Source organism: Esox lucius, chromosome 5 (genome assembly GCF_011004845.1).
Source record: "Esox lucius isolate fEsoLuc1 chromosome 5, fEsoLuc1.pri, whole genome shotgun sequence".
NCBI lineage: Eukaryota > Metazoa > Chordata > Actinopteri > Esociformes > Esocidae > Esox > Esox lucius.
In genome coordinates this window covers 32,694,429-32,713,427 of record NC_047573.1, presented here as the reverse complement: position 1 = coordinate 32,713,427, position 18,999 = coordinate 32,694,429, and the positions used below count along the sequence as shown (strand labels likewise).

Here is an 18,999-nt window from a genome sequence, read left to right as displayed (position 1 = left end):
ACAATTACGCCGGTTTTTGTATCAGTCTCCAAGTACTTACTGATTGTACTGTATGTGTTATTAACATTTATAGTTAATGTTTCGGTAGATGCAGAGCCGAAAATGATAGCCTTTAATGCCGGTAGGATGGAAGGAAGCTAATTTCTTTGAAAAGACATCTTGTACTTCTCCACCCATGCACAAGCTTTTACCCTACAGGCTATTTAATTGAGACTTACTTGATCTTGCATGCCCAACAACAGAGATGAGGGGAAGGCAGCAGTGCTTGAAGCAGCAGTTATTTGGTTATTAGTATTGTGACATGTGTTTTTAGTCTCTAGGGCCTAACACTTCTAAAACAGAAAGTCAAACGTTTTGGAAAACATCTTTCATAATTTTAAGAACTGGAGAATTTTCCAGCATAGATAAACATGTGAATTAGTTATCCAGTCGAGTGTAAACTTTAGCTGGATGCGCTATGCATTTGCAGTCAAGCCTGAACTTCAGTTATTTTTGTCTTTAATTTCCATGCAAAGACAACAGAGCTGTTCTTCTACCCCCATGTAGCCTACAGGCTACTTAATTATTACAAAACAAGATTGAACGTGTCTGCAACATATGATAGTAACGAAACTATGATGCTTCTGCAAAAGTCAAATATCATTCTGATAACTAGTGTCTTGTTTTTTGGGAATATTTCATATGAAGCATACATTTTTGCCTGGATTTTGGTCATGTTCACCCTAATATTTTCATTAAATAAATTTATCTAAATTAAACAAGTAATTCATCCCCAGAAACACAAGTCACGTAACTGTCAGTTTGGTGAAATCACTTGGGTAGAGTGGATAGAGTAATTCTCTTAATGAATTTAATCCTCTTAATGAATTTACTTTTAAGTGCTTAATCTAGTGTGTGAAACCATATAGCAACATTAGGGTATTACGTTTCGTAATGTTTTTAAAACAGTTACCTGAACTCAATATCACCAAATCAGCCAGTAATAGTACAGGCATACTTTTTTTTAAAACACAATTAATCTATAATGTCATGAGAAATATATTTTGTTTCAAGTCAACCCATGTGAGTTGCCTCAACATTCTGATAAAAAAAACACTATGAGCCAGAAACTTGATCTTAACATAATGGGATTGGTAACTCCCATTTACAGTTGTTGTTAGTTGTAAAATCCCAGAAACAAACTGCTTTATGACATGTTAATATTTTCTGTGGGTAAATTGATTTGATGTCGGCTTCTGAAGTGGAGGCGGCAAGAATTAGCCTAGGAGATTTTGGGTTTCCCGTAGTGTGTCGCCAGTTGATATCCTGCATTCTGGGACCTTTTGCGTGGCCCACTGGTCTTTTCCACTCCTTCATAGTTTAGCTGTATCATTGTGGCCCGGAGTTTATTGCTTTCTGCTGGGTGTGGAAGTGAAATTCTATTCAAATGAATCAATAATTTCTATGCTTTCCTGGACAGGAAAATACATAAGGATAAAAAGAAAAAAGAGCAGTGGGCTGGATTCTTACCAATGCTGTAGCTGTACTTTGGTAGTGGCTTTAGATTACTGGACCTCCTTAGGCTACAGAATTCCATTCAGATTAATAGTTCCAAATGAATTTTAAATTCCTTAACCAAGTGTTCAATCCCATTTTCTTTCACTTGCTGTTCTTCAAGGTGGCCAGAGCAATATGGTGCCTGTACTACTAAAGCAACACTTATCATTCCATTCTTCTTCTATAAGAGGTATTCATTCAATTCCAATACCTCCTCTCCTCGCCGTCTTTTAGGGGGGTGTTCTCTTTGGCCATCCAGTCAATACAGATCCATTCTCTGGGTCTCCGTTCACTCCAGAGCATTAGTGGGGGTCTGGTTCTGCTCCACAACAACTCACAGCTCTGCTTCACCCAGGAACTTCCCTGGGGGGCCCTACTCCACCCCACCCAGGGGCCCCACCGAATCGTTAACTCCAACCAGGACCCTGAGAAGTGTGGTAAGCACCACATGAATGTATTAACCTTTCTAGCATGTTTTGTGTACACAGATGTTTTTGTGTGATTGCGTGTTGAAACCGCAGCATGCATGTGCGAGGATGTCAAGTGTGTAGCTTCAAATGTGTTTACATAAGAGAAATGATTGTTTGCTGTGTCTAACCAAATTGTTCCTGTCTTCACCTTCTAGTGTCAGAGGGACGTACCTGTCACCCGCTGTGCATTGATGGCTGCTGGGGTCCTGGGCCCACCCAGTGTGTGGCCTGTTCCAAATTCCAGCGTGGGAAGGAGTGTGTGGTGGAGTGCAACATTTATGAAGGGTGAGAGAAAGCCGAATAACGTGGCTTATACACAAACCTACCTTCTGTCGGCTTCTGGGTCTGGACATTAAAGGTGCCCTATGTAGAATTCTGCCTCAAACATCTACAAGACTGTATTTAAAACAAGAACACGAGTTGTCTTCTCTACTTCCTTTACCAAACAAGACTGACACAGTAGTAGCTAGTACAAGATGGTTTAGGTTGCAGAGATAGTACTAATGTGTCTGAAGAAAGTTTGAGGAGAAGTCAATGCAGACTGAGATTTAATTTGTGTGAACGTACACCGATCAGCCAAAACATTATGACCCCTGACAGGTGAAGTAATTAAACCTGATAATCTCATTACCATGGCACTTGTCAGTGGTTGGGATATATTAGGCAGCAAGTGAACATTCTGTCCTTAAAATTGCAGAGAAAATGGGCATGTGTAAGGATCTGAGCAACTTTGACAACGGCCAAATTGTGATGGCTAGACGACTGGGTCAGAGCATTGCCAAAACTGCAGCCCTTGTGGGTTGTTCCTGGTCTGCGTTGGTCAATACCTATCAAAAGTGGTCCAAAGAAGGAAAAGCGGTGAACCCGGCGACAGGGTCATGGGCGGCCAAGGCTCATTGATGCACGTGGGGAGCAAAGGCTTGACCATGTGGTCCGATCCAACAGACATGCAACTGTAGCTCAAATTGAAAAAGTTAATGCAGACACAGATGGAAAGGTGTCAGAACACACAGTGCATCAAATCTAAAGAGGAACCAGGCTCAGAGGGGTGACCAGTCCTCTTCTGGCTGTGCCGGGTGAACATATTAAGAGGACAAATTGTAATAATGAATAAATGCATGTGGGCGAAGTCCAGAGTCTATTTAAATCTAGTCCAGGTCAGAAGATTGACCAGATGGACAAGGACAGGGACAACATGGGGGGAGATGAGGGTCAGCAGAGTGGCAGCTGAACAAGACTTTCAAACCAGGTACTCCGGAGGTGTGGTCCAAGACCTCATGTCCTCCTAAGTTTCAAACAGGGCAGGAGACAAGGAAAATGTAGAAAAATGCATTCCTTAGATCTACAATGATTTATAGTGGAGAAGGAGAACTGACCCTACTCTCCCGGCACAATAATATAGCAGCGTAAGAACTGAGACAGGGGGTCCGGTGACACTGTGGCCCTATCTGGGGGAGGCCCTGGACATGGCCCAACAGGGAGGAAATAAATCCACCCACATTGGCAAGCATCAACCAAAGGGACCCCCAACAACCACAACAACCCTGAATGAGGGCCGAGTATTGCCAGCAGAATACAGCCCAATTGCGCAAATGTGCAACAGAGAGACAACAACAAGTCAGTGACTCCGCCCCTGAATGGCATTGGAGGGAGGGCATCCCAGTGGCGATGAGAGCCCACCTGGCAAGACAGCATGGGTGGACAGCATGAGTCTGCATTTCTAACCTTAATTGGCAAATCAGCTCTATGAGAGAAGGCCCTGCCTCTGGTTGTTTGTTTAGAAATTCTAGGTATAATTAAAAGGCCTGCATCTTGGGATCTAAGGTTACGTGTAGGTATGTATGGCTGGATCATTTCAGCGAGGTGAGCAGGAGCAAGTCCATGTATTGATTTATAGGTTAACAGGCAGCCAATGTGAAGAGGCTAGTACTGGAATAATGTGTTCAGATTTTTTTGTTCTAGTTAGGATTCTAGCACCCGTGTGCAGCACTAATTGAAATTGTATTTATTGATTTATCAGAGTAACCAGAAAGAAGAGCATTGCAGTAATCTAGAAGTAACAACAGCATGGATTAGATTTTCTGCATCAGTTTTTGATAGGAAGTTTCAGATTTTTGCAATGTTTTGAAGATTTTATATGTTCATCAAAGGAGAGGTCAGGATCGAGGGTTAAAACAAATTCCCCACGGGGCAATAAAAGGTTTTCATTTCATTTTTCATTTCATTTCAAGCCAAGGTTTCTTATAGTTTTTTGGGATACGACCAGGCAGCCGTCTAGGTTCAAAGTGAGATCTGCCAACAAAACTCTTTGTTTCTTGGGTCCTAAAACGAGCATTTCTGTTTTTCTTGAGTTTAAAAGCAAGAAGTTCTCTGTCATCCACTTCCTAAAATGAAACGCATGCTTCCAAAGTAGCTAATTTTGGGGCTTCTCCATGCTTCATCAAAATATATAACTGTGTGTCATCAGCGTAACAGTTAAAATTGACATTGTGATTCCAGCTTACATCACCCAGAGGCAGCATACAGTGGGGGGAACAAGTATTTGATACACTGCCGATTTTGCAGGTTTTCCTACATGAGGTCTGTAATTTTTATCCAGAACAAATCCAGAAAATCACATTGTATGATTTTTAAATAATTAATTTTCATTTTATTGCATGACAAGTATTTGATCACCTATCAAACAGTAAGAATTCCGGCTCTCACAGACATGTTAGTTTTTCTTTAATAAGCCGTCCTGTTCTCCACTTATTACCTGTATTAACTGCACCTGTTTGAAGTCGTTACCTGGGTAAAAGATACCTGTCCACACACTCAATCAAACAGACTCCAACCTCTCCACAATGGCCAAGACCAGAGAGCTGTGTAAGGACATCAGGGATAAAATTGTAGACCTGCACAAGGCTGGGATGGGTTACAGGACAATAGGCAAGCAGCTTGGTGAGAAGGCAACAACTGTTGGCGCAATTATTAGAAAATGGAAGAAGTTCAAGATGACGGTCAATCTCCCTCGATCTGGGGCTCCATGCAAGATCTCACCTCGTGGGGCATCGATGATGAGGAAGGTGAGGGATCAGCCCAGAACTACACGGCAGGACCTGGTCAATGACCTGAAGAGAGCTGGAACCACAGTCTCAAAGAAAACCATTAATAACACACTACGCTGTCATGGGTTAAACTTCTGCAGTGCACGCAAGGTCCCCCTGCTCAAGACAGCGCATGTCCAGGCCTGTCTGAAGTTTGCCGGTGACCATCTGGATGATCCAGAGGAGGAATGGGAGAAGGTCATGTGGTCTGATGAGACAATAATAGAGCTTTTTGGTCTAAACTCCACTCGGCGTGTTTGGAGTTAGAAGAAGGATGAGTACAACCCCAAGTACACCATCCCAACCGTGAAACATGGAGGTGGAAACATCATTCTTTGGGGATGATTTTCTGCAAAAGGGACAGGACGACTGCACCGTATTGAGGATGGATGGAGCCATATATTGCGAGATCTTGGCCAACAACCTCCTTTCCTCAGTAAGAGCATTGAAGGTGGGTCGTGGCTGGGTCTTCCAGCATGACAATGACCCGAAACACACAGTCAGGGCAACTAAGGAGTGGCTCCGTAAGAAGCATCTCAAGGTCCTGGAGTGGCCTAGCCAGTCTCCAGACCTGAACCCAATAGAAAATCTTTTGAAGGAGCTGAAAGTCTGTATTGCCCAGCGACATCCCCGAAACCTGAAGGATCTGGAGAAGGTCTGTGTAGAGGAGTGGGCCAAAATCCCTGCTGCAGTGTGTGCAAACCTGGTCAAGAACTACAGGAAATGTATGATCTATAATTGCAAACAAAGGTTTCTGTACCAAATATTAAGTTCTGCCCTTCTGACGTATCAAATACTTATGTCATGCAATAAAATGCAAATTAATTACTTAAAAATCATACAATGTGATTTTCTGGATTTTTTGTTTTTATTTTGTCACTCACAGTTGAAGTGTACCTAGAGTTCTACATGCTTTGTAAGTGGGAAAACCTGCAAAATCTGCAGTGTATCAAATACTTGTTCTCCCCACTGTATACTGTGAGAACAATAATGGGCCCAAAACCGAGCCTTGAGGAACAACAAAACATACCCTAGATTTTTCAGAGGATATGCCATCCACACATACGAACAGATATCTTTCAGATAAATAAGATTTTAACCAGGCTAGAACATGTCCACGTAGCCCAATATGGGTTTCCAGTCTATAAGAGAAGGCAGTGATCAATAGTGTCAAAACCCATACGGAAATCTATCATATGGGCATATATATTAAATCTAATATATGTGGTAATCTCATATATGGCCAAAGATTTCACATATATTTTAAAAAACATGATCATATATGTTAATTACATATTTAAATCCGACAAATTATTTTATTTGGACCTATTTGCACAAATGTGTCGATCAAACCAAATATATGTTTACAACAAATATGCTCATATAAGACGTAAGTTACATACACATATTGCCATATATTACTTTTCCATATGGGTAGAAAACTAATGACAATGGAAAATATTTCAGGGGATTGCAGCAGACAACTTCAATATAGTGCAAGTAGTTTCTCCCTGATTGTGTAACTATGATGGATTATGACAGTAATGATGTGCCTGTGATGGTAATTACTATGATGATGATGTTGTGATGGTCGTGATGATAATTGTGATGTGTTTGGTGCAGGACCCAGAGGGAGTTTGTCGACATCACCAAGAGAGTCTGTGGCGCCTGTCACCCAGAGTGTAGACCCATCAATGGCTCTATCTCGTGCCATGGCCCGGTAAGATGCGTGTGTGCGTGTGTGTGTGCGCACATGCATGCTTTGGTTTATCAGATCGAATTTGGATAGGAAAACATGAAAGAAATCTTTTCATTAGGACCTTGCTGATTCCCTAAAGGAAGAAGTACATTTCTAGGTTACTTTAAGGTTTAGGCATCACAAGGATGTTAGGATTAAGACTAGGTAAAAGGCATAGTTTGTCCTAGATTCATATTTGTGTGAAATAACACTTACATTGAGTGGTTTTTGAATGCCCATGGAGTCATTTATCATGACAAGCCATTTTTCAACTCTGTCCCAGACTGGAGTTAGCATTATTAGCATTGTCCAAATTCATGAATTGAAACTGAGTCTCTTGGGCAACAAAAGCTGCATTTTAGGCATAAATATTAAGTTGTGGAGGGTAAGGTTAGGGTTACGGATCATGGAGTTGTTTGGATTTCTAGTCCCCACAAGGATAGAATTAATCAACTGTGTGCCCGTGTGTTTCTGTCTTGGGGTGTGTATGAGCTCCTAAAATTTCCAGTCCTTCCAAGATCCTGCAGGGAATTTTTGTAATATCTACCAGCTAAAAGCCTTATATTTTCTGCTATTATTAAGAATTTCTGCAGGGAATGTGCAATGGGTTTGTCCAGTCTGGCACCAAAACGCAATGGCGAGGGAATACGTTTGGTGGCTTGGAGCTTGATTCAACTGTGTAATGTGTTTGAATGTGCCAGTGATTGGTTGAAATAGAGCCCTGTTTTTTTTTTTTTTTACTTTCGTACGATGATTGGTCAAATTATATTGTATTATATTATACAAACCCTCGCATAATATGTAGAAAGTTGTTGATTTTGCAACCACAAAAAAATAATCTTTCTCTTACACCTAGGGGGCCCACCAGTGTACGGAGTGCCTCCACCACCAGGACGTTGGGTTCTGTGTGGAGAAATGTCCCAGTGGGTTGAAGGAGGACCAGCACACTGTGTGGAAGTACAGCAATGACACAGGCCACTGCCTTACCTGTGACACCAACTGCACATTGTCGTGAGTACACACACACACAGGCTGATTGCTATTATACACACACACATGGGATTTTGGAACTTAATAGATGAGACATATCAGCCCAAATCAGATGAGACACACAGATGAGACATGCCAGCCCAAATCAGATGAGACACACAGATGAGACATGCCAGCCCAAATCAGATGAGACACACCGATGAGACATACCAGCCCAAATCAGATGAGACACACAGATGAGACATACCAGCCCAAATCAGATGAGACACACCGATGAGACATGCCGACCCAAATAGGACATGAGAACACACGCAGACCTCTCAATGCTGTTTCAAATATTTTGTTAATTAACTCATTAACCAATACATTTTAACCAATACTATACAAACAACACATTTCTAAAGCTGCTTTCTTTCTCTTAGGTGCAATCAGAAAGATGACAGAGGCTGCCCCATCCATCCTAAATCCGGGTAGGGTTTTCATACTAAGCCATCCCATTGATTGCCTTTTACTTGTCATTGGGGTGTTTTCATAAGACAATTGCACCACTTTCATGTACTCTGTGTGGGTGTTCGTGTGTTTGCACATGTACTGCAGCTAACATTTTTTACAGTTTTTTGCGTGTTATTTTATTTAAAGGTTAGTTAACCAGGTAAGTCACTTGAGGACCAATTCTCATTTTCGAGGGTTGACCCGGTCAAACGTATTTAAATGTAATCAAAGACAATACACAAAGCAAAATAAATAATGTAAGACAGACAAAACATGTACAAATAAATAAAAAAAACATTTAAATAAGTACAGTGGGACATATAGGGGATTCAACAGGTTAGGTTTAGGTTTGAACTAGTGCATTCAGATTATATTCAGACTTCTTCCCTTTACATGCATTTGGTATGTTAAAGCCTTATTCTAAAATTTGTTTAATAGATTTTTTTCTCATCTGTCTATACATAAAACCCCATAATCACAACGCAGTAAGGCTGTAACGGTACACGTATTCGTAACTGTACAGTACGGGTGGCTCTTTATGGTTCACATGTAAACCCAAATGAATTCATTTGAAAATGAATAGTTAGTTATGCTGTGTTGAATGCCTCTTGACATTACGCTGTTTTAAACCCCCGATTAGGTTGTTTTAACATGAGCCTTTGCGCAAGTCGTATTTCAGTTTTCAGTATATTCAGTTTTCCCAGTATCATCTTGGAGCCTTTTGTTTTCTTTATCGAGAATAACTTCTGCCTCCTACTTATCTAGAATTACCTCTTACTCCAATGCTTTTACCAAACATTCACAAGAAGCCAAGATTTTAGCATTTGTTTAAGAGAGGCAGTTATAAAATACGTACTTTCTTAAAGAATCTTCACATTGCCTTGTGTTTCTCCAGGCCGGGGACGTCGATCGCGGCGGCGGTGGGCGGGGTAGTGCTCTTCCTGATCCTGTTGGGTCTGCTGGTGTTCTACCTCCAGCGACAGAAACGGCTGAAGAGGAAGGAGACCATGAGGAGGATCCTGCAGGAGCATGAGGTGGTTGTGGGCGCGGTCATGACCGCTGGAATCACTGGGGTTATTAGGGGGGCATGGGGTATTAGGACAAAGCGAGTATCCCTAAGGATATTAGCAATTTCACAGATACGGATGTGATCCGATTATTTAATGCCATTTACCTTGATGGGAGGAAGTTACTGAAAACCAGGCCTTCATGTTGCTCACATGGCAAGGAATGGTCACTGCTCAATTGGATGCTGCTGCTATCAGTAAAGGCACGGGTGGGTTGACCTTTGATCCTGCTGCTACAATAGGACTCTCAGAGAAGTTCTCTCACACACTACATACACATGTAACGGCACCTGGAATCGCTTTCACCCATTCATCTTTCTGAACTCTCTCCATTTGTTTCTCCAAATACATTTTGTGGTAATCAGAATAATTTGATAGCTAGTTTTTTTTTACATGTAAGCTCTCCCCCTATTGCAGTTCTAATGTTAGCTGCAGGAATGATTTGTATTTGTTACCTCTGGTCCTCTGTCTGTAGTTAGTGGAACCTCTGACTCCCAGCGGTGCCTTGCCCAACCAGGCCCAGATGCGCATCCTCAAGGAGACAGAGCTAAAGAAGCTTAGAGTCCTGGGCTCAGGAGCTTTTGGCACAGTCTACAAGGTGGGTGTGTGGGTGTGTGTGGGTGTGTGTGGGTGTGTGTGGGTGTGTGTGGGTGTGTGTGGGTGTGTGTGGGTGTGTGTGGGTGTGTGGGTGTGTGGGTGTGTGGGTGTGTGGGTGTGTGGGTGTGTGGGTGTGTGGGTGGGTGTGGGTGTGTGTGGGTGTGACTATTTGGCTTTATTTTAAATTGTCTAATAAATCAGTGCCAACAAATAATGATTGTATGATACAAAAAATAGCTTGCAACCCCTGGAAAGGTTTTATTTATTTATTTTTTACATATTTTGACACTGTGATGCTGTTTGAGCTAAATTCCAACCACATTAATTGATAAAGGTAACCCAGTTTAGCAAACTTTGTACACCCCTACTTTAAACATTATATAAAATGGATCCAATTAGAATCATGTGGGCTAAAACGGGTGCAAATGATCATTCGATAGTAACTTGGGAGGATACGGCCTCCCGTAAAAATCAGAGACCTTCGCTGGTTTGGTCCTAATAGGTCTGTGGTAACACAATGCCAAGATCAAAATTCCTGTCTAAGGCCCTCGAGATTATTGATGCCCATTAGTCCAAGCAATCCAAAGTATGTCATTCCGGCAATGGCAATTTACATAGTACTGGTTGTCCAGACAGATTTAGTTAATTAGCTGACCAAAAGATGCTGATAGAAGTCTAATATTAGTATGAGTCAACTGTCAGAAAGAGACAGTAGCAACTTGGCTTACATGAGCGGTCAGGAAGGAAGAAGCCTCTGCTCTCAATATAGAATTTCAACAAACTAATGACGTTTGCCAGACAACACCTGGGTAACGACCAAACCTACTGCATCAATGAAAGATGAATCAAAGGTGGAGTTGGCATCTTTTGACAGAAAAGGCGATTGCATTAAGTTCAGGGCTGCCTCCGGGCCTGACCAACATGCCATCAGTGAGTTCAGCATGAACTTCATATTGTACCAGAGAATTCTTGAAGACAGTGTGAGGACATCTGTCAAAAAGCAGAAGCAAACATGGACCTTGCAACAGGACAATGATCCAAATGCAGACAAGAAATGTAGTGTTATGGAATGGCCAAGTCAAGGTCCAGATCTCAGTTCCTATCCAAATGCAGATGAGGTTGAATATTTTTATGTAAAAATCATTCAATGGAAATATAACTTTTTACATATAAACATTTCATTTTGTTGTTACAGCATAATTATTTTACTGTCCTCATTGCAGGGGGCGTGGGCTCCCGATGGGGAGAATGTCAAGATACCAGTTGCCATCAAGGTTTTGCGCGAGAACACCTCGCCCAAAGCAAACAAGGAGATCCTTGATGTGAGTCTAAATTTAAAGTCCCTGTCAGGCAGCATGCAAATACGATACAAGGTTCGGGTCAAGTTAGCACACCTACATTTTCATAATTTGTATTTTTTATACTCTATTGTTTCTCTCTCTCTCTCTCTCTCTCTCTCTCTCTCTCTCTCTCTCACAAACACAAACACTTTCTCTCACAAACACAAACACACACACACTTTCTCTCCCTCACAAACACAAACACACACACACTTTCTCTCTCTCACAAACACACACACTTTCTCTCTCTCACAAACACACACACACACACACTTTCTCTCTCTCTCTCTCCCTCACACACACAAACACACACACACACACACTTTCCCTCTCTCTCCCTTACACACACACAGGAGGCATACGTTATGGCTGGTGTGGCCAGTCCTTACGTGTGTCGTTTGCTGGGAATCTGTCTGACCTCCACAGTTCAGCTGGTTACCCAGCTCATGCCGTATGGATGCCTGCTGGACTACGTCAGAGAGAACAAGGACCACATCGGCTCCCAGTATCTCCTCAACTGGTGTGTGCAGATTGCCAAGGTGAGACCAGGATATGAACAGTCCACCTGTTCGTCCATTTCTTAGCCACTTCATTTCGATGTGTGGGTGAACAGTGTGCCTGTGTGTGTTTGTAGGGGATGAGCTACCTGGAGGAGGTTCGTCTGGTCCACAGGGACCTTGCAGCCCGTAACGTCCTGGTAAAGAACCCTAACCACGTCAAGATCACTGACTTTGGCCTTGCTCGTCTGTTGGATATTGACGAAACGGAGTACCATGCGGATGGAGGGAAGGTAAGGCACTGTGTTTATTGAGTTTGTTAGTTTGTCTTTCTGTGTACAGCACCAGACAAACATTTGGAGACACCTACTCATTCAAGGGTATTTCTTTATTTTTGCTGTTTTCCACATTGTATAATAATAGTGAAGACATCAAAACTATGAAATAACACATGGATTCATGTAGTAAAGGGTTAAACAAATGAAAATACATAGATATTCTTGATTCTTCACTGTCGCCCCCCTTTACCTCGATGACAGCATTGCACATTTTGCATTCTCTCAACCAGCTTCATGAGGTAGTCACCAGGAATGCATTTCAATTAACAGATGTGCCTTGTTAAAAGTAATTTTATGGAATTGTAACACATTTTTGGTTGCTACATCATTCCATGTGTTATTTCATAATATTGAGGTCTACACTACTATTTTACAATGTGTAATGGAATATATAGGTGTGTCCAAACTTTTGACGGGTGTGTTTTATACTTGTTTTAGATATCTCTTAGGGTTAGACATGAGGGAAGATGGGATTTTGAGTGGGAATATGTTTTTCCCATGAGAAGTATAGTTAAAGGATATGTGCAACTGTTCACACATCTACCACTTAGTACAACTATTTGATATCTACTTTTGTTAAATGTCTCTGTGCTTTTCAGGTGCCCATTAAGTGGATGGCATTGGAATCGATCCTCCACAGAAAGTTCACCCACCAGAGCGATGTTTGGAGCTATGGTCAGTCCAGCTGTGCAAGCCCATTCTGATACTTTCTATGCAGAAAATTTGCTTGTACATCAATATCAACTGTTTTATTTTAGATTTAGAAGTGTTTTTTGGCTGTCCTTGTAGGGAAATCCAGAAATGTTGCAATATTCTTTTAAGCATATTAAAACACTGTAACTGGGGGGAAAAATTAGCAAACATTACGTAATGTAGATTTTCAGAAGGAATTTTTTTACACCAAACTTTGTTGTTGAGCATTTGGAGCCAAAATGTTAGTTTTCGTAAATCTATATACTGTATCTCTATCTCATTAGGTGTGACTGTATGGGAGCTCATGACCTTTGGGGCCAAGCCCTATGATCTGATCCCTGCAAGAGACATCCCAGAACTGCTGGAGGGAGGCGAGAGGCTCCCCCAGCCCCTCATCTGCACCATTGATGTCTACATGATCATGGTCAAGTGTGAGTGGCACTAAAACTCATAGTTATTCCAGAAAAGGGTGGGATGGGACACCTTTAAAAAAGTAACTATTTAATGGTCGGTACAATCCAAATTCCTTTTTAACTTGATTGATTAGTTCAGACCTATGTATGTGTGTGGTGACGTGTGTGTGTGTGTTACAGGCTGGATGATTGACCCAGAAAGCAGGCCAAAGTTCAAGGAGCTGGTGACGGAGTTTAGCGTCATGGCACGCGACCCACCTCGCTACGTGGTCATCCAGGTGCGTTTCCTCTTGTTTGTCTCCGCTGATTTATGAATAGGTGTTTTCCTGGTATGAGTGTATCATTTTTTTTAATGAAGTGAAAGCAGGGTGCGCGTGAGTTTGTTTGCTGTATGTGTAGCTAAACCCTCACCATCTGTTTGCTTAGCGGCTTATTTGTGGATTCTCCTTTCTTGTTTCTTCACCTCAGCCTCAGGGCTGCACAGACAGTCATGGCTTTTACAGCAGGCCGACACACCTTTTTCAGTTGGCCTACCCTTCCCTTTAATCAAATGTACACTGTACATTATTATATATATTATTATTATAGTTTAATTTAATTGTACTGTACATTTTCTATTTTTATCTGATAGTTCTACTATTAATTTAGTATTATTATTTACTTATTCATTATTTTATTATTTTAATGCACTTATTCCTGAGATTATTCCTCTATAATGAAAAGGGCTTTACAAATTACATACATTATTATTATTATTATTACTGTTAATTTCTTCTTTTCCATGGTTCTTCTCCTTCCGCCCTCCCCTTTCTGCCCCTAGAATGATGACAAGATGAGTTTGTCTAGTCCGGTGGACAGTCAGTTCTTCAGGATGCTGCTGGAAGAGGAGGGAGCAGAAATCCGAGACCTGCTGGATGCTGAGGAGTACCTGGTGCCACAGCCCAACTTCTTCCGACCCCAGGCAGAAAACTCAGCCCCGAATGGCGCTTCCCGACACCACTCACACAGGGTCAGTACCATATAAGACCACTCACACAGGGTCAGGACCATATAAGACCACTCACACAGGGTCAGGACCATATAAGACCACTCACACAGGGTCAGGACCATATAGGACCACTCCCACAGGGTCAGGACCATATAAGACCACTCACACAGGTTCAGGACCATATAAGACCACTCCCACAGGGTCAGGACCATATAAGACCACTCCCACAGGGTCAGGACCATATAAGACCACTCCCACAGGGTCAGGACCATATAAGACCACTCCCACAGGGTCAGGACCATATAAGACCACTCCCACAGGGTCAGGACCATATAAGACCACTCCCACAGGGTCAGGACCATATAAGACCACTCCCACAGGGTCAGGACCATATAAGACCACTCCCACAGGGTCAGGACCATATAAGACCACTCCCACAGGGTCAGGACCATATAAGACCACTCACACAGGGTCAGGACCATATAAGACCACTCACACAGGGTCAGGACCATATATAAGAGCAAACTGACGAAGAGTAAAAGTTGGACACAATTACTGGCTTTACTTCGGAGGTTCAACTCACTCATTCCACAGATTTTTTTTACACCTCTTCAGTCCTTTTTAAGCTCGCAAAATTTTGGAACTTTAATACACCCTTTGGTTTTCCACAAAATTCTAATTTCATATCCCCTTACACAATTTCTTACACAAATACAAACACTCTCTCTTTACACCCCCCAGAGTACAGACCAGGGACTAGACAGCGAGCCCTCCATGGCGGGCGGCCAGCGAAGCATGTACTCCTCAGTTAGCACCCTGGGGCGGAACCAGTACCCCACTCTGCCCCTGGGGGCCAGTGCCCCCTCCAACGGTCCTTGGGTCCCCCAGTACCCATCCCTCTTGGCCCGCACCACCTCCCACCACTCCGCTGGTGGGACCTCTGACTCTGTGTTCCTGGACGGGGGTCCTGATGAGGCCCCAGGGAGTCCAGGGCGCTACTGCAAAGACCCAACCTTCCCCAATGGAGGAGAGCTGGAAACCGACGGCCCATTGGCAACGCATCATTATAACCCCCAGAATCATCACTCGCTGCCCCGCAGGGTTCACCTGTATAACCACAACCACGCTTTACCAGGTGAGTCAGGCACACGGTGAATAGCAGACATTCAGTGCTCACCCAGGCCTGTTTTCTTTCAAATACTTCAGATTGATTTTAGTTTTTCGAGGGCAATGGAACCAGCGGATTAGGACAAATGTACATCTCAAACATTTGAGGGAAAACAAACAGTATTTCAGCCCAGGTTAGATTACACACATTCGTTTACTTAGACAAGGTGTTGGTAAATATCTTTGCAAATCATAATCATCTACCTTTTAGACGCTTTGGATAAGAGTGTCTGTTTAATGACTAAAATGTGTTTTCCTATTGATTTGTAATTTACTTTGTCATTTCTGTTCGTAGATTGTGCTATATTATGCTATATTTACACTGTATTCAAAGCATAGACGGAGGAAAGTTGCCTTAGTTGCCTTGAAAAATCATATCAGAACTCCATCTCCACCCTAGAGTACATCAACCAGGAGGTTCAGGACCTCCGCCCTGGGCCTGGCGAGCGGCCCAGCACCCTGCCTCGCAAGGGGGTGGCCGAAAGGCATCGCCAGCTCCCCAACGGCCTGAGCTCAGGACACAGTGTTGAGAACCCTGAGTACCTGGTCCCCGGGATGGGCTCCAACGCTACCTCCCCTGCTTTTGACAACCCCTACTATCTGGACCTGGCGTCCAAGGCTAAAGCTGTGGCCGGAGGCCATCGGGGTTCTGGGAAGAATGATGGGGGTCTTCTCTCAACCCCCAGGCAGGTGAATGGCTTTGTGACACCCACAGCTGAGAACCCGGAGTACCTTGGCCTCGCCGACACCTGGAGTGGCCAGAGGGAGCACTCTTGAGACAAAAAGTAATGTGGAGGAAGTGAGGAAGCACAAACCTAATATGGAGGTTAAAAGAAGGCTATTGTTTCTGCAAGTGGTTGATGGATGACAGATAGGAATTAGTGTGTGTGTGTGTGTGTGTGTGTGTGTGTGTGTGTGTTGGAGGGGTGTGTGAGAGAGAATGCATGATGAGTGTCTGAAATTGTCTGAGCAAGCAAGAACAGGAACGGCCGGGTGTGTGAAAAGGAGGCCAATCGGAGTAAGTCCAGTTGGTGTCTCCTGAAAACAGTCTGGTCCATGTTCTTCACACCACGCCAACCCAATGTAATGTAGCATTGACGTAAAGACGTTATTATTGGCGCGTGCCCACTGACCTTGTTTCAGTACGCACCAAGTTTCTGGCTGCCGTGTTTCCTCATGGTATCCTCTATGCTCGAGGAATGTTAAACAACACTTTGAAAGGTTCACTGACTACGTGACAACACTTGCAGGCGAAAGATTTGAATGTTTTTTTATCTCACGATAAATGGGAGAATAATCCAAGTTATACTGGACATATAATTGTAGATATGTTTTTGTTTTTAGGATTTCTTTAATGGAGAGTTATTGTTCATGTATGTGGTTTATTGTCATTTTTGTGTGAATCGTTGTTTGTCTATTTCCCTGAACTTTTCCTTTGATTGTACATATACCTACTTAAGTGTCTCCTGTTGTGTGGATGAAAAATAAGTCTTTCAGATCAAAACAAACCAGTGAATACAACTTTAAACGTATTTAACCTACCTTAAGCAGTCCAATTGACACCAGTGTACCTTTTGCAAGGGCTATCTTGCCATTGCAAAAACACAACTATTTCTATATCAGGAGGCCATAATTGGCTTTTGAGGAATAATGTATATTCTGGCGTGCAGCTCAAAAAGAACTGGCAGGGCTCGGTACAATCAAAGCCATTTTCACTGCCCAAGAAAAGGGTCTTACTCACCATCTGGCTAAGACCTGTGCACCATGAAATGTATATATAATGCATTTAGAATACAGAGCCATTGTGTCCACAGAATACATGTTCATGAATGTTTGGATCTATGAAAATGTGGCTTTAAACCAATAGTTAACCTGATACATCCACATATGTAGATGGAAAAAAGATTGTTCTTAGATTGTTCTAGGGACATTTGTAAAAGGTACCAGTGTGGGTGGAATTCCATGTTTTCAGTTGAATGCCTAAAACGAATTTTCAAAGCTTGAAAAGTGTCTAATTTACATTTGGAAAGGTTATTTGAATTTTAATTTCAGTTGTTTTCCTTGCTGTATGGTATGCACGGGAAGGTTTTCACAATGGGGTCCACTGTGTTCTAAAATCATGGACCCTCCCCCAATTATTGAGTTATACTAATACAGTATTTGGATACATCTTGAAATTAGTTTGTTCCTAAAAGTGGAAAAAACCTTTACACTGATTTTTACACCAGGTTGTACAAAAACCCTGCACATCGGAGTAGAATGTGATTCCAAAAGAACGTGTCACTTGTTTTAGTTTTTTTGACAATGCATAGTTCAGATTCCTCTGGGCAACAAACTGGCCGGCCTTCTAGAAGATAATGAACAGAATTTAGCAATTTCCATTTTAACTGCTGCCGCTAAGAAGGGAAACTGCCAAGTCAATGGAGGCATTGTTTCTCTACAGACATGTGGGAAGGTCAACAACTCCTTCACTAACTGTCCTCACAACCACCAGTGAACGTGTCTTGGCTTTGTAAAGAGGGATAAATGGTACGTTTTCTGATGTGAAAGAGGGACTATCTAACATTTTCAAAAGGGTGAGATTTTATGGATTCACAGACACTTCCTGCTTTTTTAACATGTGAAAGAAATTACTGCATCACTTTTGACAGGAAATCAAAATAGTTCCTGTTCAGTAAAATGTTTGTTCAAAACATCTATATTTGTTCATCATGGATGAGGTGCTTGTGTTTTTTTTTAATAGAAAATATATTTTTTAAGAAGAAATGCTGTTGAAATCAGTGGTTGACTTGGGCTGGAACAGTGTCCCGGTACTTCTAATTTTAGGCAAACAGCGTTCCGGTTCCTTTTTTCCTTTTTTGTTCATGAACATAATCCAATCTGCAATTTGTCCATTGCTGCACTTATTTTATCCCAAGTCAAGAGCTGGTTGAAATTCAATGGACAAATATATATTTTGGCATTTTGCTTCCTTATGGTACCCAGTATAATTAGTTGTGTATCAGTGCACTTGAAGGGTGAACGTATTGATAGATTTTTTGAATTTACTGAACAGTTTTTTTTCCCCCATTGCATTTGCAACTTTACTTGCCATATTGTCTTTAAAATGTACTCAAATCGAAACATTGAAATTGATTATATGACTCCAAAGTTACAGACAATATTCTTTCATACAATCCTGGAAAACATGTATTGTCAACAGTTTCTGATGATTTCATGGATTGAATTCCTCAAAATACCTTGAGGCAAATCATTTGCTGACTAAAAGAAATGTTTACCTCCACCGCCACTCATTGTGCTATTTCATGGACCAATCAGAGTCACTCAAAATATGTGTGTTTCCAAATCTGTAGGAGCATTTTTGTTAGGTCTCTGAAAAGATTACTTTTTGGAGATAAAACTTTTCATTGACAGAAACCTTAAGCCTAAAAAAGTTCAGTGCTAAATAGCAACAGTAGAGGTTTCAGACAAGAAAACAAACACTAAAATTGAAAGAGAAAGCACACAACTCCAGTCCTCACGAGATACTTCCATCCCCATTTGCTCACATGAAGCAGTTCACTTGAAGTTGATTGGTCCTTTGACCA

General features: G+C 42.0%; 1 protein-coding gene across 1 annotated transcript in view; it reads left to right on the top strand.

Moving 5' to 3' along the window:
* Positions 1-18,600, top strand: part of erbb2 (erb-b2 receptor tyrosine kinase 2) — a 44,255-nt gene extending 25,655 nt beyond the window's left edge. Inside the window, exons 12-27 of the mRNA XM_029119987.2 lie at positions 1,771-1,973; positions 2,162-2,291; positions 6,716-6,812; positions 7,687-7,841; positions 8,243-8,290; positions 9,208-9,346; positions 9,855-9,977; positions 11,200-11,298; positions 11,670-11,855; positions 11,951-12,106; positions 12,751-12,826; positions 13,129-13,275; positions 13,438-13,535; positions 14,078-14,266; positions 14,987-15,380; positions 15,813-18,600. Coding sequence (XP_028975820.1) covers positions 1,771-1,973; positions 2,162-2,291; positions 6,716-6,812; positions 7,687-7,841; positions 8,243-8,290; positions 9,208-9,346; positions 9,855-9,977; positions 11,200-11,298; positions 11,670-11,855; positions 11,951-12,106; positions 12,751-12,826; positions 13,129-13,275; positions 13,438-13,535; positions 14,078-14,266; positions 14,987-15,380; positions 15,813-16,189 — 2,617 coding nt within the window. The 3' untranslated portion in view covers positions 16,190-18,600. The remainder of the gene's footprint in view (positions 1-1,770; positions 1,974-2,161; positions 2,292-6,715; positions 6,813-7,686; positions 7,842-8,242; positions 8,291-9,207; positions 9,347-9,854; positions 9,978-11,199; positions 11,299-11,669; positions 11,856-11,950; positions 12,107-12,750; positions 12,827-13,128; positions 13,276-13,437; positions 13,536-14,077; positions 14,267-14,986; positions 15,381-15,812) is intronic.
* Positions 18,601-18,999: the final 399 nt, after the last annotated feature.